Raw genomic sequence first — 26,989 nt, 5'->3', positions numbered from 1 at the left:
TGTGCTCTCTGCTTCTGTCATTTCCACTTCTGTTAAGAGTCAGGGCCAAATCACTGCCCTCAGCCCTCTGCTATGGCTCCAGCGCAGCCCAGAGGAAAGCCCCGCATCTTCCATGAGACCCACTGCGTGGTCTGAACGAACTTTATTCCGATTTTAACAGAGGACAAGCAGGAGGCTGGCAGGTGGAGGTGGATTAGAAGACAGGTCCTACCCCCCGGCCCGTCCCCGCCACCTCCCCCCACCCCCGCTCCAGGATCCAGGCACCCCGCTCCGCAGCATCTGGCTTCCTGCCGAGGGGGCGGGAAGCCGGCGGGGCCGGGGCTGCGGGGCCGTCCCCGCTCCCGGCGCCTCCTCCCTCCTGCCCCCGCCCTGCCCCGGCTCCCGCGCACTCCCGGCGCTCCTCCCCCGCAGCCCGGCTCTGCGCGGAGGCTGCAGCTCCGCCGGGGCAGGAGCGGCGCGCAAGGAGCCAGGCGGCGGCGGCGGCGGCCACCGGGCGCAGCGGGTCCGGCGCGGAGAGCCGGGCTCAGCCCCGGCCTGCGCGAGCCGCAGCCCTCGCCCACCCGAGGCCGGCCTGGGGGCTCCGCAGGGCGCGCGGAGCGCCGAGTGCGCGTCGGGCTGGGCCCCGCACCCCGGCACAGGAGCGCGGGCGCGGCGCGGCGGAGCGCCCGGCATGGAGCCGGCCCGGGAGCCCCCCGCGCGGACCCGGCCGCCGCCGCCCCCCGCCGCCCGCCCCGCGCCCGCCGCTCCCAGGCCGCGCTCGCCCGCTGAGGCGGAGGGCCGCGGTCCCGAGGGGCTGCTGCGGCGATCGGGGTCGGGCTACGAGGGCAGCACCAGCTGGAAGGCGGCCTTGGAGGGTAAGCGCCGAGGGGCCCTCCATCCCGGGGACCCGGAGGCGGGACAGAGTCACCTTGGCTGGCCTCCCGGAGGGGAGGGCGGGGAGTGCGACTCTGGAACCTGGAGGACTGATGTCATGGCAATCCGATGCCCCATTGTGGGGTGGTGAAGATGTAACTAGGGACCACTTATTGTACAGCCTCGACCCTACCTCTGCAGCTAACTCACTCTTTGACCTTGGGAGCAGGTTTCATGCTCTGAGCCTCAGGTTCCTCTTGAGTGAAGGGGCATAGTTACCGTCTGGCACTCACCTGATAGGCACATTGAGATAGTGGTTTGAATCTGTAGCAGTGAAAATGCTTTGGGCAAAGTGACAAAAGCTGTAGTCCCCGGCAGCGGGGCTAGTGCCCTGTGAGAAGTGGGGGGTTGGGTGCCCGGTGGTGATGGGAGGGAGAATCTGCTGGAGGTTCTTCCTGGCAAGTAATGGGTCCCACCTACCCCTTCTAGTCAGACGGGCTCAGGGAGTGACCCCTGGCTAGCTGAGGGAGCAGTAACCAAGGTGGAAAATAGATTTCAAGTTCATGAGTTCTTTCATTAAACTTGTGTGGCCACTGGTGGTGTGTGGTGTGGAAGGTGCTGGAGTTATCAAGAGAGAGGTCTGGTCCTCTGGAGGTTTCTTGTTACTCTTGATACCCGTGTCCAAGGGCTGAGGACCTGGACAGCATTAACTAAGGAAGCCCAGAACCTGGATCACCCCACCATTTGGGAAGGAATGTCAGAAAAGGAGGGCTTCCTGGAGCAGGTGACCTCCTAGGAGGTGTGAAAGAGAAGGAAGGCTGCATCAGGCTTGAGGAGTGACATGTTCAGGGAACAAGAGCTAGCCTGTCTCTTGTGGGGAAGTGACCTCCAGAATACCAGGATGGGGGAGGGGTGAGGTGAGTCTGGAGGACCCAGATGGTGAATGGCCACCCAGGCCTTGCCAAAGAGTTTGGACTTTGTCTGAAGCAGCTGTTAAGAGATTTGAAGCAAAGAATGAGACAGTGGGTTTGCCCTTGGAAAAGTAGTGGTGTCCCAAAGGGGTCAGACCAAGGCCAGGTCAGTGAGGAAGGTGGGGCAGTGGTCAGGGGAGGGACGTAACCCATGCCAGCCAGGGCAGGTGCCTTGCTGAGGAGGGAGAGGTGGGGACAGTCATGTCAGCATTTGGCCCCAAGGCTGGTGGCTCAGGGGATGTGGATGGCCCGAGGAGGGGCTGTGCAGATGCTGGAGAGGAAGTGGGACACCTGGATGGTGATATGGGACGAGGGAGGCGAAGCTGTTGGAGCTCAGAGTAGAAGAGATGTTGCAGAGGAGCTTCGGGCTGGGAAGAGCTGAGCTGAGTAAAGGTGGACAAACCCCTGTCTTTCACCTGCACCTCTGGGCTCATTCTTCTACTTGCCTGTGACTGCCTGCTTCCCTCCTGCCCACATTATTTCTTGAAGTTGCTCACTCCTCTTGCCTATTTCTCCATTCATTCATTCATTCATCAGCATTTCTCCAGGGTCTGCCCTAACCTATCTCTAACCCCTGAGTTAGGGTGCTTCAGGAGTGGTATGGCCTCTTGCAATGCCTTCTGGCTTGCTGGCTCCTGTTTTACTTCCCCCCACCCCGACCTTGGCCTCTTCTGCCTCCTACTCCCAGTCATGACTGGGCTGACCACCTGCAGAGCTAGGCTGAAGAAGAAGCCGAACACTGGGCAGGAAATGGCCCGGGGGGGGGGGGTCTCTCGGGACACTGGGTCTTCCAGGCCCTGCTGAGACTAGCCTGCTCTAAGCTTAGCACCCACCTGCAGCCCAGCCTTGTCTCGCCTGTCCGGGCCTGGCTCTGTGTCTCAGGGCATGTCTGGCCCCCACCCTCATTCCCAGGGTCCACCAGGAGCAGCCCCACCCTTGATGCCTTAGGGGCTCAGTATCTGGGGCCTGTGGGCTTTTCCCACAGGAGTTTTAAGATCTGGACTCTGTGTCCCTGCCAGGAACCTCTGCTCCGCAGGTCTACTGAGCGTCTCCTGCGTGTTCCCTGGGTGCCACATCTCCTTTTGGGAGAAGGGAGCTTTTGGACCAGGGGGTGGTGCTCTCCAGGGTCCTGCCGTATGCTGGTCTCCCACATTTTCTCACTCTTCCTTTCCTTCCACAAACATTCCTGGAGTGCCCACTGTCCTGGAGCAGCTCTAGGCACTGGGAACATCCCTGCTCTTTCAGAAATCATAGAACAGGGGCTGAGGTATCCTGGTGAGCTGCAAAGAGCACAGAATCTGGGGTCGGATAAGCCTGAACAAGATCCTTCCACTACAAGTGGACTGGCAGGTTTTTGAACTTGTCTGAGCCTCAGTTTCCTCACCTGCTAAGCTATATCAGGATTTCTGCCTCTCAGGGTTACACAAAGGTGCGGGGGTGGGCTGTATGCAGGTGATCCCTTTCCCCAGTACCTAGAGCCCTGCATCCCCCGTGGGAGTGCCCAGGGAAACATGTGTGCCTGACTGCTCAGTTGAAATCCTTTGACTGCTGGTCTGCCTACTGTGAGTCCACTCCCCACCCCAAGCTGAAGACCACATAATAAGCCCAGTCCACAGACCCTGAGAAACACCCATGATGGGATGAGGGGTCTGTCAGGTCTGGTGACCAAGGGGTTTTACAGATCCTGCTTAGCCAAGCACCTGTCTAGAGAGAAATGGTAGACTTCTTGACTCGGCCAGCCTGAACCCTCAGGGGGCCTGTGCTCCTTTATTACCACATGCTGAATGTTTATCAAGCACTTACTATGTGCACACTGTCTCCTTTAACCCTCACGTCTACCCTTGCAGGGGCTTGGTGAGTTTTGTATCTGTTTTATTATTATTACTTTTTTATTGAAGTATAGTTGGTTTACAACATTGTGTTAATTTCTGGTGTATAGCATAGTGTTTCAGTTATACATATATATATATATATTCCTTTGCATAGTCTTTTTTTCATTATAAGTTATTAAAAAATATTGAATATAGTTCCCTGTGCTAGACAGTAGGACCTTGTTGTTTTGTATCTGTTTTACACACGAGGAAACTGAGACTCAGAGGCTAAGTGCTCTTGCCCAAGGACGCACGTTGGTTTCTCACACGTAGAACCCCATCGGGTTCACCGCAGACCTGTGACGGGAGCGCTCTCACTCTGTCCTGAGCTGACCAAGGACTTGGGGAGGCTAATTGGAGAGCATCACATTGTGCTTCTGACGCACGAGCCCTCCTCCCCCCGTGCCTCAGACAGCCCTGCCACCTCTAGCAGATAGTTTTTCCTCTTCGCAGGTTAAGTGACGTGGAAAAGTTTTTAAATCTAAATCTGGGATCTGAGCCCAGGTCTTTAAGACTTTCCTTCAACGAACAGTTAGCTTTATAAATAGAAAGCCAAACAGTTCTCCTGATCAAGCTTCTCCCTGTGAATACTAACCTTTCCTTCTACCCCTGGCTTTGGGGGAGAATGCTGGAAAACTGACCCAAGTTCCTGCCTGGGTTCTGGAAAGACTGGAGGTGATTCTAGATGGGTATATTTCTGGCATTGGGGGTGAGGTGAGGAGAAGCAGCCTGGGGGTTCGGCAGAGGGGACAGAGTGATTCTGCAGACCTCAGGCTATATAGGTTTTCCAGTGCTCACCAATTCTGAATTTTTAATGTTGAAAGTTTCTTGATTGGGCATAAACCCACAACTTCCTGACCAAAACCACACACACGCATTTAGCAAAGCCTGTTAAAAATTTTAAAATTACCAAACTCTACATTTGATAGTTTTGAACTGTCCAGAGGATGCTTGCCAGGTTCTGGCCCTGGTGACTTAGAGACGTCAGCTGTGAGTCTCTTTTGGGCTGTGGGTGTGAGGGTGATGGGAGAGCTGGCTGGACTTGGGAGTCAGATTTCTTTTTTTTAGTTGTTCCTTCTAACATTAGACTAAAGCACATACATTTATAAACATAAATAAACTGGCCCTCAAACTCCATCCAATAAGGGCCGTTGCATAGAAGGAAGGATCGCTGAGCTAGACATCTCTTATGGCTTGCACTGTATCCCTGCAAAGAGATATGTTGAAGTCCCAACCCTCCGGAACCTCAGAATGTGACCTTATTTGGAAATATGGTCACTGCTGATGTCATTAGTTCAGATGGAAGCTTAGTGGAGTAGGGAAGGCTCCTCATCCAATATGACTGGTGTCCTTATGAAAAGACAGTTACAGGGATAAGGATGTGACGATGAAGGCAGTCTCTGGGGTGATGTAGTTGCAAGCCAAGGAACTCCACAGATCACCAGCACACCACGAGGAGTGAGGACAAAGCAGAAAAGGAGTCCCCTACAGGTCTCAGAGGGAGCACAGAGCTGCTGACAGCTTGACTGCGGACTTCTGGTCTCCAGAACTGTGAGACAATACATTTCTGGTGTTTTAAGCCACCTCGTTTTTGGTGCTTTGTTACATCAACCTTTGAAACTAATACAACATTGTTTTGGGTTGTCTGGCCCCACAGCCGTCCTCTGGGAGGGCAGATGGTGAACAATGAGTCAGGCTCTGTTATGTGTCCTCTCTCTGCCCAGAAGGCAGCGTCCAGAGCAGTTATCTCTGTGAGAAAAGTGAAGAGTCCTTGGTCCTGGTGATGCTGGAGATGCATGACCAGATTCCCCTTTCCTGGGGAGCAGGTGGATATCCACATGGCCAAGGGCACTGTGATTCAGTGTAGCTAAATTCCCTTTGTGTTTTCAGTACCAGTGGGTGCTCTGTAACAGGCAAGGCAGTGACTGAGCCCTGTTATACGGAACCCTAAGGTAAGTAAAGCACAGCCCTTACCCTAAAGGAGCCTGTCGGCTGACAACCACCATAATGGTCATTGCTAACACTGAAGTAGCACTGACCATGCCAGGCACTGTTCTAAGCACCATATGCTGAATTCTCATAAATTTCCAAGAGACAGATACGATTATGACTTCATTTTCAAGATGAGGAAAATGAAATAAGTAACTTTGCCAGTCGGAAGTGGCAGCGCTGGGGTCTGAACCAGGTGAAATGGTTACGACGCTATGTTCTCATCCTCAGTGCACAGGAGGTTCCGGTGCCAGTGTTACAGAAGGGGACTGAGAGGTGTTTGACGAAGGGGAAGGAAGGTTCATAGTGCTTGCCACAGGCAGCCTTCTGAAGCTCACTGATACAACAGGAAAGGGATTTTTTTTTAAAGGCCACAAGGAGAAGAAGAATGGGAGAGAAAACACCGGCAACAAAATTGGGAGCTGGAGGTCAATGACCACACTGACTCCACTGGCTTGAGAAAGTTCTGGAAGCAGAGGAGAGCCTGAGTCACACACAGCACCCCCACGGCACAGAGATGGGGCACTGGTCAGCACATGGCTGTGAGTGAAGAGGGAGCTGAAATCGCGAGGGCTGGATGAACACTTATTTAGGAAGACTTCAGCACCCCAGATCCCCTTCCCATCCTGTGAGCCTCTCCCCTGTCTGCTCCCCTCGAGGGAGAGGGCGTCCAGACACCAACACATTTGCTAGCAAGCAATTAAGGCAACGTTTATGTACTGAATGCGGAGGATGGCCTCCCAGCCTCTTCTCTTGGCCAAGCCTACACCCTCCAGGAGGGAAACAGAAGAGCAATATCCAGGGACTCTGACCCAAGAGGAAAGACCCCAGGAGGTCAACATACCCAAAGCCTTGACCAGCCCAGCCCAGCCAGATCACTCTGCCATGACCCCCACAGTTAACAAGCCCCTCTGTGGTCCCAGAGGTGCCAATGCCCTCTTGTTCCTTTTGCCTTCATCATGTACTAATGACCAAGGATCTCCAGACATCTGAGGAAAGTCTGACATGGGAGCTAGAGACCAAAACAAATGAACAGGAAAAAAAACAAAAGCAATTTGGAGGAAAGAGAAACTATACAGACTAATCTTTCTGTCTGCCTCTCCCCCCATTCCCTGCCCCCCCCCAAAAAAGAAAACTAAACTAAAAACTATCAGTAATACCCTCAGAGGAAGAAGAGAAAAATTTGCATCAGTAAAATAAGAACAGGATGCTTTAAGTGGGAGTATTCAGAGAACAGCAGCATCAAACCCCAAAAAACCTCAGAAGTTAAAAATAATTGTAGAAATAAAAGATTCAGTAGAGAGAGTGGGAGGATAGGGTTGGGAAAAAAATCTTCAGAAAATAGAACATAAAAGCAAAGAATAGTGGATAGAGAGCTTCCTCTGTCTGCTCTGGTGTCTCTTTATCTTCTAAGGGCACCAGTCGCGTCATGGGGGCCCTCACCAAGACGGGAATCTGCTGGTACCTTGACTGTGGGCTTTTCAGCCTCCAAAACTGTGAGGAATAACTGTCTATTGTTCAAGCCACCCAGTCTGTGGTATTTTGTCATAGCAGCCTGTGCAGACTGAGACAGAGGTGAAGGAGAATCCTGACTTTGTCTCATCATCTGAAAGGAGTTTTGGAGATGACATAATGATGAGTACACAGAAGTGTAAGCAAAGGGAAAAGAAGACCATGATCAATTACAGGGAAACCGGAAGCCGTGTAGAAATAAAGATTGTAATAATCTACATGGCTGTGCTGGGAGCAGCATCCGTATTGCCATAGGACGGTAACACCAAATTACCAGTCTAACCCAAACCCATGATGGTGAGAGAGCAGGAAGTGTGTGAGTGGTCAGGGTGGGAGGAGAATGCAGAGAATTAAATCTTCAATATTATTGTGGGGAGTCAAGAGAGAACATCTTAAATAGAAAAGCCAAGGAGTACTGACATACACATGGCATTTCAAGCTTTGGAGGCAAATACCAAGAGAATTAGCTAAAAGAGTTGAAAGTGGTTGCCTCTGTGGAAGGGGCAGTGTTCGTTGTTCAGTTTTGGTTTGTTTAATGAAGTCGGGTTGAATTTCTTGACTTTAGATCTGTTGCTTTTCAGATCCTTGATAAAGGACCAGGTTTCTTTTCCCCAGTCTGTTGTGAAGTACACTACAGGTGAATTACTAGGAGGAGTATCTTGCACTTGGATGTCACAGCAATGCTGAATTGCTATAAAAGTTTCTAGATACTTCCTCGCAGTGTTGGTACTTATCGTGGGTCAGTGACGGTGGACAGACCAGCACTGGGCTGTGGAGGTGCTGCTTTCATCCGTGCACATATGTAACTTTGGTTTTAAAAAGGGAATTCTCACCTACTAGGATGGCTATAACAACAACAACAACATGGAGGCTAACGAGTGTTGAATGGAGAAATCAGAACTCTTGTGTGTTGGCATTGCTGGCAGGATACAAAATGGTGCAGCAGCTGTGGAAAAGTTTGGTGGCTCCTCAAAAAGTTAAATATAGAATTACCATATGGCCCAGCAATTCCACTCCTAGGTATATACTCAAAAGAATCGAAAACAGGAATTTGTTTGTCAACATTCATAGCGACATTATTCACAAGAGCCTAAAAATGGAAACAGCCCAACTGTCCATAAACAGATGGATGGATAAACAAAATATATATTTAAACAAACAAACAAACAAACAAACCCCATACAATGGAATATTATTCAGCCATAAAAAGGGATGAAATTCTGCCATGTGCTCCAACATGGATGAACCTTGAGAACATAATGGAAAGTGAAATAAGTCAGACACAGAGGACTGGTATTGTATGATTCCACTTACATGAGGTACCTAAAAGAGGTAAATTTACAGACATTAAGTAGATTAGAGGTTACCACGGTCTGGAGGGAGATGGGAATGAGGCGTTCATGCTTAATTGGTACAGAATTTCTTTTTGGGGTAATGAGAAAGCTTTGCAGGTGGACAGTGGGGATGGTTGCACAACATTGTGAATATAAGTAATGCCACTGATTGTACACTTAAAGTGGTTAAAATGGCAATTTTTATGTTATGTATATCTTATTACAATTAAAAAAACCTTTCAAAGACCCTACATCTGACGTCTAAAAGGGTTCCTTTGTTAACTATTAAATTAAAATTTTAAATGAGAATGATAACTAAATACAAATGTAAAAGGGAGACGCGAGGGTCAGGAAAGCGTTCGTGAAAGGGTGGATGGGTAGGGCACCAGTGCAGCAGGAGAACTTTGGGAGCAAAGACCCAGCTGCAGGGTTGTGAGGGTGGACAGGTCACTTGAAGGAGGCTGTCTGGCTGAAACCAGGGATGGGGATGAAAAGCAGCAGGAGATTCAAGGTTGGAAAGCTCTAGTAGCCACAGAAGGAGTTCAAGTGCATAGCCCTGGAGGGAGGGTTTTGAAGCAGGGGAATCGCAGAATCAGACCTGTACTCTAGAATGGCGACCCAACTTAGCCCTCAGCGTCAGAACTGCCTGGACGGCTTGTTAAAACACAGAGTGCTTTAACCTCATAGCCTCGCTATGAGGACCTGGGGCTGGTGGTAGGGTGAGTGGACGGGTACTCAGCCCCTTTCTCTCTCCTCAGACACCACCACGCGTCTCCTGCTGGGGGCCATCGCCGTGCTTCTGTTCGCCATCCTGGTGGTGATGAGCATCTTGGGTGAGCATGGATGTCAGAGCATGTGTGCAATTCAGTTTCCCCACACCTTGTCAAAAGCATGCCTAACTAGGTAAAGAAAGGTTCCAGATGTACCACCAGTTCTGGGGGGGACAAAGTAAATACAAAATGGCGTTGGTTCTAGATAAGATTTTAGCTTAAAATAATATAGTTGCACATCAACTATTCCTGTCCCTTTTACTAAGCCATGCAACAGAAGTGGAGCTGTTAGGTATGATTACAAAAATGCTTCGAGAACTTAGAACAAACCTGGCGTGGGTCAGGCAGGCAACGCTTCTTGCCAGAAATGATTTGGGGGATAAGGGCCTTAAAGATCATATTCAACAAACATTTTTTGAGTCCAGCTGTGTGATAGGCCCTGGGCTAAGTGCTGGGGATTTCTTTCAAAGTTTAATATGACATCAACTCCCTGTCCAGTGATAGAGGTGCTACTGCCTGGGGGCTCCCCAGAAGGGGGAACACGTGTGAAGAATGAATAGTTTCCCGGAGACCAGGAGGTAGTGAGAACAGGACATTCCAAGGGGGAGAGGCCTGAGACACAGAGTGGCAAATGGGACTGACATGGTTGAAGGAAGAATGAAAAAGGACGAAACTGCTACTAGGGCAGGTGAGGCTCTATGACCAGAGATTTTGGCTCCTTGTAATGAATTCAAGTCAAAGTGTGTCATGGGTTCTGAGGGGTTTGCAAAGTGATTTCAGGGCTTCTGTCTTTAATCTCTGAGAAGCACCATAAAACCTCAAAGTGGGAAGAAAATCCACTGATAAGATCAATTCCCACCAAACCCTCACTTGTACCGCAGGGCGTGCAGGCTAAGCAGGGAGTTGGAAGCGCTTAGAAAAGAATGTGGTGACCACAGGGGCAAGTTTGGATTCACCTAGACTAATTATTACAAATTAAACCAGTTTCCTTTGTCCTCTTGCTAGGTTGGGAGGACAGGGCAGCGGGCGAACATAGCATATGGTGATTTCAGTAAAGCTCGAGTCTTTTCGGAGATCCTCATGGAAAAGCATGGTGGGTGCTCCCAGGTGGACCTGCAGCTCAGTGAGCAGAGACACCAGAGTCCCCACTGATTAACTGGCATCAGTGTGGCTGCAGGTCTCTTGGGGGCTTGAGTACCATGGGCCTGTTCTTGGCTCTGTCCCAGTCTCCATTTTAATCAATCCCTCATATGAAAACAAAAAAATATGCGTATGGGGTTTGTAGGTGGTACAATCCAAAGAGGGGTGCTTAATATGACAGATGGAAAAGAACTCAAGATTAAAATTTATTCTAAAAAAAATTTATCTTTAAAAACTCAGATGAGCCAATGTGAATGAAGACTGTGGAAGAAATAAATAGAAGATTCTACATTTGGATTTAAACCTGACTTACACATGTTCTGGACGGGAGGGACCTGGCTTGCAAAGAGATTATGGGAAACAGTTGAAGACTGTGGCTGAATTCCTTTTGGCAAGGAGGCCCTTTGAGAATCTGATGGAAGTTCTGGGCTTCCTTCCCAAAAAGGGGCATGTATGCCCACACCCATAGATTCTTCCCATTGGAGGATCTGCAGGCTGGGAAGCTCACAGCAGCCAGGAGGAGCTTGGGGATGGCCGCAGCTGGTGGCGGCCACAGCTGATGGCCCAGCGTGTTCTAGTGGCAGCGTTGTAGTGGTAATGTGGGCTCAGCTCAGGGGGCCAGGCAGGATGGAGAAGCATCTGGAGGGCAAGCCGACAGACTAGGTTTGCTCCATCCAGGTAGCTCCAGAGGCAGATGCTGGACCCACAGGTCTGGGCCACAGGAAGGCAGGTTGGAACTCAAAAGTGAAAAGGAACTTTCCAGCAGTCGTGGTGTTAGCTAATGAGGATGTGGCCAACGAGAGCGGGCCCATCGGGCCGGCGGATGGTTCCCACCCTGGCTGGAGGGAGGCTGCGTGGCCTCCAGGTCCTTCCCACGCTGAATTTCTTGGGTTCCATGCCTCGAGGACTTCAGAGAGAGAGAGGAGAGCTTAACCCATGGGCTCACCTGCTGTCACTTCCCCTCGTGATGGTGTCCCTGCCAGCCTCCCAAATTCCTCTTCCTTACTCATTTAGCCACCAGCCTTTTCCCTGCCAGGAACTGTGACAGGCGCTCCCCCGAGCCTGTGGCTGGCCAAAGTCGAGGGGAGGGAGTAGTGCGAGTCTTGGGGGGCCGCTGTGCTGGCGATGCTGAGCCCCGTGCCTTCCCTGCAGCTTCCAAGGGCTGCATCAAGTGTGAGGCACCCTGCCCGGAGGACTGGCTGCTCTACGGACGGAAATGCTACTTCTTTTCTGAGGAACCAAGAGACTGGAACACGGGCAGGCAGTATTGCCACACCCACGAGGCCGCGCTGGCTGTGATCCAGAGCCAGAAGGAGCTGGTGAGTGTGCGGGTACAGGGACCTTCAGGAGAGCCATGCCCCAGGGACATGGTGTCCCCCATGACAGGTTTCCAGAACCCAGCCTGGGGCGGGGTGCACAGGCAGGCCCCACAGGAACTGAGCAGGTCCACAGGGGTCTCTTGTTTCCACTGCTATTGTCCAGGCCAGCTACTACAATCCACAGCTAGTTTGCTGAACTCAACCCAGTGTGGTAAAGTGTGAGCACTGCAAATTCTGAACACACCTGTGAAATGAAATCACACTGGCATCCTCTATTCACCCAAATCGGCCTGATCACTCAGCTAATACCCTAAACAGTAATGTCACTAGAAATGTGAAAGAAACACAATTAATGGGTCTCTTGGCCATTTTGGATTTGGAGGGTAACAATTCATGCAATCCAAAATAGCTGATAATCTAAAAGTCGCTGCTGTCTGTCTCTGTTACATGGTGTGATACCCTCTTCTGCAGAGAAAGGCCCAGGAGTAAGCGGGTAGGACCACCAGCCTGAGCGCTGACATGTGTCCTAGATAAACCATCAGGCGGGCAGTACCAGATCCCTGAAAGTCAGGAATGCTGGCGTGCCGGGCCGCTGAGCTGGGAGGACGAACCCTGTTCCAGGCTTCCAGGCCCAGTGGGCAGGCTCCCGAGCCCGGGTCCCTTAGAGGCCATCGCAGGCAGCTGAGTCTGAGAGCAGGGCAGCTGGAACCCAGCTCCTCACTGCTGGGATGCACTGAGGCATCGCCTTCTTGGTGTCTACCCATCTTGGGAGCGAGTCTTCCAAGCAGAAGTTCGTCTGGGGCTGGGTGAACAGTCAGGAGACTGCACTGACTCTGAGGTTTCTCTCCTTCCCTGGTGCAGGAGTTCATGTTCAAGTTCACACGGAGGGAGCCCTGGATTGGTCTGCGCAGAGTTGGGGACGAGTTCCACTGGGTCAATGGGGACCCGTTTGACCCGGACACGTGAGCTGAGGCTTCGTCTTCTGGCCACTGAGCATAGACTGGGGAAGGCGCGGCCTCCCAGACACAGCTCCCGAGGGAGAGCTTGGTTTGGTGCCAGCTAGAGCTTCTCCCCGCCGGGTTCAGGGCTGTGTGACCGAGACCCACTCACGACAATGGCTTGACTACTCTCTCTCCTCCATCAAGTCCAGCCTGGATTGGTGGCTTTGCTCCATGTAGTCATCAGGGCTTCCGGCTGCTGGCAAGGGCCCGGGCTCTTTTCATCTTGTGACTCCCCAGTCCATGCAGCAGCCTGTCTGCACAGCTCAGGGTGGCTCAGAGAAAGGGAAGGATGTGCTGGACATTCCTCTGTGTTGGCCAGAACTTAGCCACACGGCCACACCTGGCTGCAAGGGAGGGTGGGAGAGGGGGCCTCTGTTCTGGCCAGCCATGTGCCACCTAAACATTGTGACTCTGGGGGAAATGGGATCTGGACCCTGGGCACCAGGAGCATTCTCTTTAGAGAAAACCCCTCTTGAGGGTGTTGGTGGCATGTGCGGTGGTGATATTATTTGTGTGGCGCAAGTGGTGTGGAAGTGAGCGTGTGTGCGATGCCGGGGACTGGTTTGTGGGGTGACGGCATGCAGTCATGGGGGTGGGGGAGGAGGTATGGCAGTGGGGGTGGTATTGGTATGTGTGGGGGTGTGGTTTAGGCTTAGGGAGACGCATAGCCTTGGGGCCACACTTCCTGACACCAAGGTGGTCCTGGCCTCTTGAAGTCCTCTGATGCCCAGCTCCTGACTAGGCAGGGGGCTCAGGTCAAGGTGATCAGCTGAGGTTAGGAAGAAATCTAGACATTCCAAAGGGATGATTTTAGGCAGGGAGAACCTCCCTCCCCCAACATACAAACCCAGGTCCACGAATGATGTCAGTGGATTCCTGGGCAACACAGCCCAGGAGCTACACGTCGGGGTTAGCCAAGTCCGCCCCTAACCTGTGGGATACTTTCACTCAGCTCATCTCTGCTAAGCTCCTCCTGTGCTAGACACAGAGGGCGCAGGCAGGGCGCTGTGGGGAGGGGGAGGGGAGGGAAGTGAGTGGAGGGTGGTCCGGGACAGGGCCCAGGCTCCTAGGGCTGAGCCTGGCGGGATGTGGAAGCATGATGGGGATGGGCAGACTGCGTCCAGGAATGTCCAGGGTGGCTGGAGTGATACACAGAGGAAGGAGACAACAGGATGGCACACTAGAAAGGAGGGGCCAACTGTCCTGGAAGGCAGCTCCAGGGGGAGGGACAAGTTCCAGGGCCCCTGGGGCTGCCCAGTGACGGGCTGTGTCTGCCAGGTCACGAGTGCCTGTTCTCTTCTCTCCTGCCACAGATTCCCCATTGCGGGCCCGGGGGAGTGTGTCTTCGTGGAGCCCACCAGGTTGGTGTCGACGGAGTGTCTGATGACCCGACCCTGGGTGTGCAGCAAGATGGCCTACACGTGAGGTGGGTCAGGCCAGAGGTAGCCCTCTAGCCAGGCTCCGAGACCTGCCAGCCTCAGGCTCCTCTCCAAGGCGAAGCCATGAGGAGGGTGACCTCTGCCAGTGAGCCCTCTTCCAGGCCCTGGAGCCCTGGTTCCCAGTCTCCTTGGCCCCAGGCAGGTCCTGTGGCTCAGCAGTGAAGTCCCACATGCTCAGTAGCACAGTAGGCACCTGTCCCCCAGACACTTATGTGTGCACACGTCCCCTCTCAGAGTCCACCCTCAGTCACCTCAACATGTCCCTCCCTGGCCCCACAGTGGAACATTCCTTCCTCATCAGGCCGTGGTGCTTTGAGGAAGGGTGGGGACTGACACAGACCGTGCTATCTCCGCACAGACGCGACCCCTCCCCAGTCATTTGTCTCCTGGATGCTGGGAGGCAGGCAGAGAAGCCTCCTCTCCCCTGGGCCCTGCAGCCACCTCCTTGCCTCGCCTGGGGGCTCAGGCAGGCTCCTGGTGGTGGTACGGCTGTGCTGGTTGGTCACTGATGGAATAAAGAAATGACAGGTGTCCAGAGAAGTCGGCTACCATTTGTTCCAGGGTCATGGCTTGGGGGAGGGGCAGTGGGGCCCGTCTTAGTGGGGCCACAGTGGATACCCAGCTGTGGAGGCGTGTGGCAGGCAGGGTGTGTAGTAAACAAGGCCAAAACCACGTTCTGTGGCCTCAGGGCACCATCGAATGTTGCTGGGCCACTGAGTTATTCTTAGATGTCTCAGGGGTGCGCTCCATCTGGCTCCTTCATTGCTATTCAACTCAATATGACAAACATTTATTCACACCTACCACGTGCCAGACACCACACCAGGCATGGGGATCAACAGCTTTATTCCCCAAGGAGCACACAGGGAGCAGAGGAAACAGCTCGGAAAGCATGCGAATGTTCTGGAACACAGGCGAGGGATGCTTACTCTGCCTTAAGGGAGGATGGGGTGAAGAAAGCAGGCAGATGAGCTACAGAAAAGAGGATGGGTCAGCTAAGAGTCTGTGCAGGTCCTAGGGCCCCTTCCTGTCCCCCTCGGTCTGCCTGGGGAGGAAGTGGGGACCGCAAGTGCCACCCTCCCCAACACACAGGCGTGGAGCCCCAGAGCAAGCCCCCGGCCCATTGAGATACGGGTAGCCTGGCCGGGAGCGTCGTGTGTGAATTTGGGTCCTGGCCTATTTTCAGGAAATAGCTCAGAGGGAAAGCAGGTCCTGCTTTGCTCTGCCCTGTCCCTTTACTGTCAGTTTGCAGACAAAACTGACAACATAGTTTTGTTGACCGTTCTGCATGCTTTGCAGATTCTTAGTAAAACATGGGTATTTTGTGGTTTCATATTTTGTCTTTATGGGGAAGCTAGCAGGGAAGCTGGGTGTGCAGTAAAGAAGTTAAGGGGGACTCAGTGTGGTGGTGGTGGTGGTGGTGGCTTGTGGGGGGCGGGTGGAAGAAGCCCACTGCCTTCCAGCCCCTGTGCAGAAGTGTGTTGAGGGGTGGGGATTGAGCAAGTGGTCAGCTGCTGCTACTTGGGTTGGGTGAGGGTGGGGAGAGCGGGAGTCTCTCACCCACACCTGTTCTCAGTCACATACAGGCCTGTGGTTCTCAGCAGCATCTTCCCCTCAAAGATGAGGAGTCTCAAAAGCCTTAGCTTACTGCTTACCCGTGGCACCTCATTAAATCTCCCAGAAATGCCCCGAGAGAGGTAGTGCTGCCACAGGTGACAGAAGTGTGCCTCGGCAGGGTCCCCAGACCGTGAGGAGGTAGCCCTGGGGGTTCAGGTAGGAGGAAGGGCATCACGGGGCAGGCTGGGGCCGGGAACCCGTGCCGTTGGAATCTTCTTATTCGAGTTTCCACAGCCTGCTGTCTGAGGATCTCAAAGCACACTGGCGGATAAGCTCTCCTAACCTGGGTTTGCCCTGGGACCGCGTGACAATTCTCAATCGGTTCTGCAAAGCTAAAGGAATTCTGACCCTGGGTCACCAACGTTTTAAGAGGTTTTTTTTTTTTTTTTTTTTAATCTGGTTCCTACCGAGGAAGAAAACACAAGATCCAAACAAAACAAAGCACTGGCACTCCAAACTTCTGAAACTTTGAAAATCCTGCCAAAGTTTATAAAGCAGCCAGCTACCCGCGCACTCGCACTTGGGCGGAGCCAGGGTGGGCGGGCGGAGCCGTGGCGCCCGGTGCAGTTGCTCCCGGCGGCCGCACGCGGCAGCACTGAGACGGGGCTTCCCGCTGGTTCCTGAGCCGCCGGCGGGGTTGGGGAGGTGGGTCCAAGGGACCCCCTACCCCTCGGCCGGTCCCACTCCTCAGCCTCTTTGGGAGATTTTTCCTTTCTGAGGCGACTCTCCTGGAGTTGAGAGTGCTTAGCTCGGAGCCCGGGAGGCCGCTCCCTGGGTTGTTTTGAACCCACACCGCAGCCCTGTCCTCGGTGTGGCCCTTGGAGCTGGCAGGGAGTGGGCAGAAGGAGGGAGAGCGCAGCCCAGGCCACCGGCAGACGTCCCTTGTGAAGACGGAGGGACAGGGAGGATTTTCTAAGGAGGCCCCCCCCCCGGGTGGCAATGTTTGTTCGTGTGCTGGTGGGTTCGCTAGTGTGCTAATCCTCCCATAACCCCGCAAGGTCGGCAGCATGGGTCCATTCTTAGGGTTGAGGAAACAGGCTCCAGGAGGTCTAGGGTCTGGCTCCACATCACGTACCCAGGAGGTCGTGGAGGCAAGATCTGAACCCAGGCTCATCCCCACAGGGCCCATGGGAAGCCACTTGTGTGGCAGGCACGTCCCCTGCCCAGCCAGGCACTGAGGCCAGCTCTGAGGAGGGAGGTGGGGAGGGTGTCTGTGTGTGTCCCTGGCAGGGAAGGAGTCACCTTGGGAAAGGACTGGGGTGCCCACAGGCGATTTACTTTTCTGGGCACATTTACCTTCTTCATATGGTTTTCATGTGAATTTCCCAGAGTGGGTAACGCAGACACTGACTTCTGTCCTTCTCTCCCTTCAAGGCCCAGCTTGAGGCTCCCTGGGACTCCTTCCAGGACAGTGGCAGCCCTCAGTGACCGCTCCCTCTCCCCAACACCTCCAGCACTTAAGACTGAGTCTCTCACACGGCCCAGTCTGTTGAAACTTTTCATCTGTGACTCATCCTTTCACATCATCTGATTGCTCTTGCCATCCGATTACAAGCCCCTGGATAGCAGGGAATGTGTGTTGTCAGCCTCTCTGTAGCACACATGGCATGTGCTAAAAAACCGTTGTGTATGACAGTAAGATTGCCGCCAAGTGTCATCTCTTAACTCTTTGCCATGGTGGGAGACAGCAGTGGTTGGCCCTTGTCTTTTTGGCTTTGGTGGGCATGGCGTGATTTTAGGGGCACAGTAAAGATGAACTCTTTAATTTGTTTTGCTTCAATTAAGTGAGCTCACTCACATTCGCTAAGCATGCCCATACTGGGAGGGCTGAGTGGGTGTGGCCCAGAGCACAGGGGCCTGAGGGAGAGCTGCCTCAGTCTGCAAAACATCCTTTGCATCATACACAGAGCCCAGCTGTGAGGGGAAGCCAGGCCCAGGGAGCGTTTCCATCATGCCTGGGATTGGCTAAGGAACAGTCCTGTGCGGAGACACCAGGATAACCATGTGAATGTCACTGTGCTGTCTGTGAAAGACGACCTGGTTTTCAGAGATGCCCACTGTCTGCTGAGGGCTTACACCAGGAGTGGGTGGAGGTGGAGGCGGGTAAAGAGCTCCAAACTGGGAGCAAGTCTGGCATTCAAACAGGGGGCACCCAGAAAGCCTGCCCCGCCCATCAGAGATACCACCTCTCAGCCTGAAGTGGACACTCCGTAGGCCTGCCCCCGAAGACCTGCCCGAGTCTAGTCTGGGGCTGGCTCTTCTACCAACGAGCAGTTCTGTAGCTCAGGCTGCTGTGTGAAACCTCTCTCACCCCAGGCTTCACCTCCATGAAGTAGAACTCGTGTCTGCCCTGCCTACCTCACAGGGTTTTGAGCATTGTAGATGCTAGAACTTGAGGGATTAGAAATTACCCCATTCTCACTGTCCATGAGCCCAGAGAGGTTGAATAACGAGTCAAGGTCACACATCCAGTGGCAGAGCCAGAACTCAGGTCTTGTGGCTCCCCTATTCCTTGTTTATAGTCATTACTGCACATGTCATGCTCTGTTTATTTGTTTACTTGTCCACCATCCATACAGAAGTGTAAGCCCCTAGAGGGCAGGGATCTACTCTCAATGCTCCTTTGTTTCTCTAGCGCCTGGTACATACTGAAGGTGCTCAATAAATGTACACTGAACTAAACTGATCTTGACTCCTAGTTCAAGGGCTCCTTCCTCAACGCCATGCTGTCTCTGATCTTGGAAATCTGCACTGCCAGTCCAGCTGCCCACAAAGTATGACAACTTGCAGATGTTTTAGAGAAAAAGATAAGATGCTCAACCACCTTGCAATGGCCATTAGGGTCCGGTAGTCTAGAGCACAGAGTCCATCTGAGCAAGGCATATACATCTAAGACAAAACTGGAATGATAATAATAATGAACATTAATTCAGAACTTATTAGAGTCAGGCATTGGGCTAAACAATTTCACACACAAAGTGCCTGGTCCACAATAGGCACACGAAGAAATGCTCAATATCACTAACAACCAGAGAAATGCAAATTAAAATGACAATGAGGTACCACTTCACACAGGTCAGAATGGCCATCATTAAAAAGTCCACAAGCAATAAATGTTGGAGAGGGTGTGGAGAAAAGAAAACCCTCCTATACTGTTGGTGGGAATGTAGTTTCGTGTAGCCACTATGGAAAACAGTGTGGAGATTCTGCAAAAAACTAAAAATAGAGTCACCAGCAATCCTATTCCTGGGCATATATCCTGAGGGAACTCTAATTCAAAAAGACATGTGCACCCCAATATTTATAGCAGCACTACTTACAATAGCCAAGACATGGAAACAACCGAAATGTCCAATGGCAAATGATTGGATAAAGAAGAAGTTGTGGTACATTTACACAATGGAATACTACTCAGCCATAAAAAAGAATGAAATAATGCCACTTGCAGCAATATGGATGGACATGGAGATCATCATACTAAGTGAAGTAAGCCAGAAAAAGAAGGAAAAATACGATATGATATCACTTTTATGTGTAATCTTTTAAAAAATGGCACAAATAAGCTTATTTATAAAGCAGAAACAGACTTACAAATAGAAAACAAACTTATGGTTACTAGGTAGTAAAGACGGGCAGTGGAGGGATAAATTGGGAGTTTGGGATTTGCAGATACTAACTACTATATATAAAACTGATAAACAACAAGATCCCACTGTATAGCACAGGGAACCATATTCAATAGTTTGTAATAGCCTATAATGAAAAAGAACATGAAAAGGAATATACATATGTGTATAACTGAATCACTATGCTGTACACCAGCAATTAACACAACATTGTAAACAGACTATATTTCAATTTAAAAAAAAAGTGCCCAACCCATAGTAAGTGCTTAATTAAAAACTATTACCATTGTCTTGTTTAACTACGATGTAAGTTGAGTAGGCTAAAGTATGCAAGCTTCTATAAAACACACATTTCACAGGCTTACCAAAGATCTCTTTCTGACTCACATCACAGACTAATGCAGATCAGTGACAAGGAGAAGCCTTGCTCCATCCAGGGCTTTTTTTTTTTTTAATTTAATCAGTGGAGAGCATGAATGCAGCCCCATACTACCACAAATTATGCAGTCGAGTTCCCCACATTTGGGGAAATCACAGGAGTCAGCACATCCAGAGTGCAATGGATAAGCCTCGCCCTGGGAAACCACCTTCATGATCATGGTATCTCCCCTGCCCGCTGAGTGTCATCTAGAGCTTCTGAATGCAGAGGTTCACACAGGATGGGTTTTAGGGGATGTGGTAGATGTGGCTGCCATGCACCAAGAATTTTTACTATCCTTCTAGGTATGTGGAAGGATTGTACTTCCTGGTGTCTTTGAAGGTAGGTACCTGGTGACACCAGAGTTTTTCAAGGAAAAGGGACATGTGTCATTTCCAGGTGGAAAGATCCAAGAACCAGTGCACACTTTTCCATATTCTCCCTCCCCACTAATCATGATTTTTCAATTTGGAGATTTCATAAGACTAAAGCATCCTGGAATGCTAAGTCAGTATGTGAGGGACAGGTTTCCTGGGGAGCGTCTGAATCCACAGAGGACTGTAAGTGAGGGACAAAGCCTCTGCGACCTGGGGTTTGTTGTGATCACAGTACATCTTACTCTAGGCTATACAGGGGCCAAACCTGGAGGCAGCACACATTCTGTCCACAGTCCACTGGGCAGGACAATCATGGAAGGTGAGGAATATCTTCTAGCTGTATGCCTGGATGCATGAGATTCCTGCTTCTGCAAGTTGAGGTCTTTCAGTAGTTTTGGAATATTCCTCACCTTTGTCTCTTTAAATATTTCTCCTGCCTGATTCTTTTTTTCTCTCCTTCTAGCACTTCAATTAAGGCTGTTTGAGATTGTCACACAGGTCTCTAATGCTCAAGTTTTTCTGTTTTTTTGGTCAATTTTATGCACAAAAAATATGTTGGGATTCTGATTGCATTGAATCTATAAATCAATTTAATGAACTGTCTTTTTAACAATTTGACTATTCTAATCAATGACTAAGGGTAGGTAGATCTTGTCATAAGTTTTTAAAAATTTCAGTAACACTTTACAAGCTTTAAGGGTAGAGTTTTTGTATATATTTTGTTAAGTATATTCTTAAATATTTTTCTTTTTCATGCTAATATAATTTTTTAAAATGTCATATTCCACTTGTTGCTAGTATAAAGAATCAATATTCTTAAAATCACCACACTACCCAAGGCAATCTACAGATTCAGTGCAATCCCTATCAAAATACCAACAGTATTTTTCACAGAACTAGAACAAATAATTTATAAATTTGTATGGAAACACAAAAGAACTCAGATAGCCAAAACAATCTTGAGAAATAAGAACAGAGCCAGAGAAATCATGCTCCCTGACCTCAGACTATACTACAAAGCTACAGTAATCAAAAGAGTTTGGTACTAGCACAAAAACAGACACATAGATCAATGGAACAGGATAGAGAGCCCAGAAATAAACCCAGCCACTTACGGTCAATTAAAAACCTACATGTAAGACGGGATACTAAAAAATTCCTAGAGGAAAAACGCCAAAGGAGCAGAACAGTCTTTGACACAAATCTCAGCTGTATTTTTTTTGGATCCATCTCCTAAAGGAAAGGAAATAAAAGCAAAAATAAACAAATGGGATCTAATTAAACTCAAAAGCTTTTGCACAGCAAAGAAAACCATCAACAACCAAAAGACAACCTATGAATGGGAGAAAAATATTTGCAAGTGATATGACCAATAAAGGATTAACACCTAACAGCTCATACAGCTCAATGTTAAAAAAGAAAAACCAAACAACCTGATTAAAAAAACAAGAAGAACTGAATAGATATTTCTCTAAAGAGGAAATGCAGACAGACAACAGGCACATGAAAAGATGCTCAACATGGCTCATCATCGTGGAAATGCAAGTCAAACCCACAATGAGATATAACCTCACACCTGTCAGAATGGCCATCATCAAAAAGAACACAAATAACAAACGTCGGTGAAAATGCAGAGAAAAGGAACCCTCGTACACTGTTGGTGGGAATGTAAATTAGTGCAGCCACTGTGGAAAACAGTATGGAGGTTTCTCAAGAAACTAAAAATAGAACTACCATGACCCAGCAATTCCTTTCCTGGGTATAGATCCCCAAAAACCAAAAACACTAATTCGAAAAGATACGTGCACCCCAATGTTCATAGCAGCATTATTTACAACTGCCAAGTTTGCAACCTAAGTGTCCATCAACAGAAGACTGAATAGAGACGCTGTATGTAAATACAGCGAAATACTACTCATCTATAAAAAATGAACTTTTTCCATTTGCAGCAACGTGAATGGACTTGAAGGGTATCATGCTAAGTGAAAAACACACAGAGAAAGACAAATACTGTATGATCTCATTTATATGTGGAATTGAAAAGATGCAACAAACCAGTGAATATAACAAAAAAGAAGCAGACTCACAGATACAGAGATCAAACTAGTGGTTGCCAGTGGGAAGAGGAGGGGAGGGGCAGTATAGTGGTGGGCGAGTGGGAGCTACAAACTACTGGGTGTGAGACAGGCTGCATGGATGTATTGTACAACATAAGGAATGGAGCCAATATTTTGTAATAACTGTAAATGGAATGTAACCTTTAAAAATTGTGTACATGTAAAAAAGAAATGGAATCGATTTTTGTACATTGACCTTTTATCCTGTAATCTTACCAGGCTGACTTGTTAGCTCTGGAGTTTTTGGTAGACCGGTCAGGGTTTTTCATTGCATGTGTAGCCAATGTTTTATTCAAGTGTAACATGGGCCACCATCTTTCCAGCTCCTGAAATCAATTTCCTTCTCTGTCCAGCTGCTAAGCCAATGTATTTTATTTGGGATGTTTGCTACAGCACTACTTCACTTTCAGACATCAACGTCTACATTAATCAGGATGGGCTAATTGCTATAACAAATGACCCTAAAAATTCAGTGGCTTAAATACAATAAACAGATTTCTTTCTTACTCTTTGTGGTTTCATACAGTATGGTTTCATTAGGAGGCCATGAAATCAGTCAGTGACTTGGGCTCCTTCCATTTGGGGGCCCCACTGTGTTCTAAGCCCTCAGAGTCCTTCATCAGCCCTTCCACATCTGGCCAGAAATTGAAGGGAGAGTGTGGATAGAAGTTTGAGTATTTTTAGGGATCAGGTCTGGCCATATTTATCTCCAAAGAAAGCTAGGAAATATAATCTAGCTATGCGCCCAGAGAGAAGGGGAAATGGCTTTGGGGAATACCCAAGCAGTCTTTTCCACATGTGGTGTTCTCCCCATTTTACAGATAGGAAAACTGAGGTTTGAGAGGTGAAGTGCTTTCCCAGCTTTTATAATCATCAACAACAGAGCCTGGAATTGAACCCTAATACGGCTGAGCCCAATGCCATGCTCTGAATCACCCTCCTAGGGATACTCTCTTCTCTCCTACCACCTCACTGGCTTGTGCTGTCTCAAGACCTATGGCACTCTTTTCCCCCTTAGAACATCCTCCAAGCATCCACTTTTTCCTTCTGGTTCTGGCCTTTTATCCACCAATGGCTAATTTGTTCTCTTACAAGCAGCCCGGTCCATGGACTTAGTTTGCAACGGAGTCTGAGAGAGCCACTGCAATAAGACGTGAGAAGACATCTAAACAGAACACAAAACGACACAGAAGCACGTATCAAGTGGTTCTCTACAAGCGTACCTGCACTCCAGTGTTGTTGTACAAGCTGTCAAATGCAGGGTCTCAGTAGAAGGGGGTACCTCTGTAGATCAGCACGTGTAAAGCAAGCACGTAAAAAATGAGAATTAGACGGTCTTGTTACCGAACCGGTTTTGCACACAGCGAGCCAAACCGCTGAGACGCCGAAGTTTCCGGCAAAGAGGGTTTCTTCCTGAGGCAGCTGAGAGGCTCAGAGAACAAACCTCAAATCTCAAGCCCGCTTCCCCGAAGGCAAGGAGCTCAGGGTATTTATGGGATGAGAAATAAAGCAGCAGGGAGGTGTGAAGCGTGGGGCACGTGAGGAAAGGTGATTGGAAGGAGGTGAGGAAAGTCTGCGCAGGCGTCACTAAGCTACCAGCCCTGCGCATGCTCAGCTGGAGGGTGGGCGGTCCTATCCAGCCTTAACCCGCTCCCCTGAGCTAGACACAGCTGAGACTCCAAGTTCCTAGAAAACATCTCAGGCCAACATCTTACCGTTCAGGCTCCGTGCTGCTTGGAGTACACGCAAGTGTGAAAACGACCTTGACTAATGGAGGCCGGTGGAATGCATTTGACTAATCATCACACAGTTTCAGTCTCACAAAACTGGAGAACGATCTGGCTCCTGCTTGTTTCTTCCCTGTAGAGTGAGGATTAGGGTTGTTGCTGAACAGTGGGTTTTTTTCCGTCCTCAAGCAAGGGCAGTCGGTGTAAGGAAAATAGATCTTATAAGGAAGATCTGTTAGAATAAGTTTGCGCGGTCCAAGTTAGACATAACATGTACCAGGTGGGGAGGGAGTGTCCAAGTCTCCTTTACTGAGTACCGGCAGAAAGGAGGGACTGAACAGGAAGAGGTCACAAGGACACCCACCCCATCAGTGCTATGGTTACACTTTGCTCTTAAGTTATGCTCTGCTTTTACACTTATTTGATATTTGCTTAAGCCTAGCTGTTCCAGGGAGGAGTTAGAAAACATGTAAGTCAGACTTGCAAAAAAAAGAAAAATGTAGTACACCTGGCTGTTTAAAACGCTTTTGGGCATGACCTCCACCTACCAGCAATGCACCCCCAAAGCAAGGAGAGCTTGGTGATATGGGAACATCTCCCTCAACCGTTGAAACCCCAGTGGACAGAGTCCCCAGCTGGCTGCTGGGTGAGGGCACCATCCACCTGTCAGCCTGGCCCTCCTCTAGGTGCTCCTTGCTGGGAAATAGTACTTGTTACCGGTGTCTAGAATTCTGCTTCCTGCTTATTTATCAGTTCAATCAAAGAACTTGTTTTTTAAATTTCTGCAGTATTGGAAAAGCTTGGAGTAACGTATTGACATCAGTAAGTCTGTCTTTTCACTTCAAATTTCAGTAATTTTCCAGAGACACTGGTGCTGAGATCCTTAAACCCAGCTACACTGCTTTCCCCTGTCGGCACGCTCTTATCCCATTGGTGTATGGGTCTCGTCCCATATCCATGGGCTGTGATCCCTGGCAGTGAATTTCTAATAAAAAAAAAAAAGTATGTTGGAAGAGTTCTGAAGTTCTGTCAAAATCTTTTGCATGGATTTTTATGGAACTTGAACTTTGGTTGAGTTGGATTTAATCTTGGCTGCATTTAAGGTTTTGTTGGTATTACTGGATTCTGGGAGACATGGAATTTGGAGGGTGGGAAGGTGGGTTGATTGGACAAGGAAAATGGGCTGAATAGTCTGTTCATCTAGCCAAACATTTTTGGCTCTATTCTGTGCCTGGTAGAGCAATAGATGCCGTAGAAATAGAGATGAAAACCACATCTTTACCTGCAAGGGTTTTGTGGGGAAGGAGAGTCAGGAAAGAAACGTTGACAGTATGGCCTGATGAGAATTACGCACAAGGAGTCGGGAACCTCGACAGAGGGCACCCACCTCGAGCGGGGAGTGAGGGCGAGCCTACCGGAGAGGTGACCCAGACTGGTTCTCCAAGGGCAGAGGTGTGAGGAAAACAGGAAGATCTGGAGTCGGGAGCGGATGCTTGACACGAGCGAGCTCTGGAGAGATGAAGGAACCGGGTGGGCGCAGGGCCCTTCTTCCCCTGAGGCTGAGGGAGAAAGACAAGGGAGGCAGACAGGCTTGTGGGAGGAGGTGGGACTGAGGGAGCTGGCAGGGGCCTGATTTCTCTGGGTTATTCCGGGGAGCAAGGGGTAGGGGATGGAGAGCGCGGTGAAGTCTCCAATCAGCCACACAAGGCCTTCCGGCTGGGCATGCGCAGAAGGCTGCCTGCGGTCCGGGGTTCCAGACAGGCGAATCGATCCCCAGGGAGTGGGTGTAGCAGGGAGCTGCGGGTACAGGGGAGAAAGTGGGTGGAGTTGCGGCACTGGGGAGCTGCTGAGAGCAGGGGGCAGAGAAAATGGAGGCCCAGGAGCCTGCACAGTCCTGAGGCCGCGGAAGCCAGGCTGAGAGAGCACAGGTGAGGAAACTGGAGTTGCTGGGAGTGTAAAATGGTGCAGCCACTGTGTGAAATGTTGGCGGTTCCTCAAAAAGGTTAAGAATAAACTGTATAATTCAGCGAGTTTACTTCTAGGTATACATCCCAAAGAACTGCAAGCCGGGACTCAGATAGTTACACACCAATGTCCACAGCGGCATCGTTTGCAAGAGCCAAAAGATGGAAACAACTCACTTATCCAACAGATGAATGGATAAACGAAATGTGGTGTAGAATGTTAACTCAGTCTTCAAAAGGAAGGGGGTTCTGACACATGCTAGAACATAGATGAACCTTGCAAACATTGAGTGAATTAAGCCAGATCATTAGAAGGGCAAATATTGTATGATTCCACTCACGTGAGGTAGCTAGAAAAGGCAAATTCAGAGAAAATAGAAGGATGGTTGCCAAGCGAGGGGTGGGGGTGGGGTGTAGGTGCGAGTTTTTGTTTCATGGGTACAGACCTTCTGTAGGGGATGATGAAAGTTCTAGAAATAGCTAGTGGTGATGTTTGCACAACACTGTGAATGTAATTAATGCAACTAAATGTACAGTTTAAAGAGGTTAGAATGGTCAATTTTACGTCATGTGCATTTTACCACACACAGAAAAATTTTTTTTAAGTGCTGGAAGGAAGGAGGATAGGAGTTTCTCATGGTGAGGGCCAGGGCATGGTGGGAGAGCTCCAGGGGGCAGTCCTGGGGAGGCCCTGGTGATGAGGCCAGTGAGCTAGGAGCTGAAGTCTGGTGAGAGGGCAGGGCCTGGGTGCAGAGGGTGGCCTCGCCCCAAGCCCACATCCGGATGCGCGTCGGGAAACTCTCAGGACAGCAGACAACAGCAAAACCTTAGGCCTCAGATGTCGCTGTACATAAATGACTTACAAAAGAGGTTGCTTGTAACAATAACCTCTTCAGTCTTAGAACTGGTCTGGTTCTAGAATAAATAAGTGTGCCAGGCCGAGTG

The 26,989-nt window shown here is 50.0% G+C and overlaps 1 protein-coding gene and 1 non-coding gene across 3 annotated transcripts; one reads left to right on the top strand and one right to left on the bottom strand.

Moving 5' to 3' along the window:
- The first annotated feature begins 428 nt into the window (after positions 1 to 428).
- On the top strand, positions 429 to 18,158 carry CLEC2L (C-type lectin domain family 2 member L). 2 transcript variants are annotated; one of them, XM_072965396.1, is made up of 6 exons: positions 429 to 854; positions 9,288 to 9,362; positions 11,592 to 11,758; positions 12,620 to 12,720; positions 14,073 to 14,185; positions 17,190 to 18,158. In XM_072965396.1, the coding sequence occupies exons 1-5, from the start codon at positions 671 to 673 to the stop codon at positions 14,182 to 14,184; spliced, it is 639 nt and encodes a 212-aa protein (XP_072821497.1). In that variant the 5' UTR covers positions 429 to 670; the 3' UTR covers position 14,185; positions 17,190 to 18,158. The 2 variants fall into 2 exon arrangements, with proteins under 2 accessions (XP_072821497.1, XP_072821496.1); XM_072965395.1 differs by lacking the exon at positions 17,190 to 18,158 and having other exon boundaries at positions 14,073 to 14,729.
- Positions 18,159 to 19,903: 1,745 nt separating this feature from the next.
- LOC116278985 (U1 spliceosomal RNA) lies at positions 19,904 to 20,065 on the bottom strand. Its single transcript, XR_004188329.1, has one exon. It is a non-coding gene; the product is annotated as a U1 spliceosomal RNA (small nuclear RNA).
- Between the last annotated feature and the right edge of the window lie 6,924 nt (positions 20,066 to 26,989).

This window comes from Vicugna pacos, chromosome 7 (assembly GCF_048564905.1).
Source record: "Vicugna pacos chromosome 7, VicPac4, whole genome shotgun sequence".
NCBI lineage: Eukaryota > Metazoa > Chordata > Mammalia > Artiodactyla > Camelidae > Vicugna > Vicugna pacos.
This window is presented reverse-complemented; position numbering and strand designations above follow the sequence as displayed.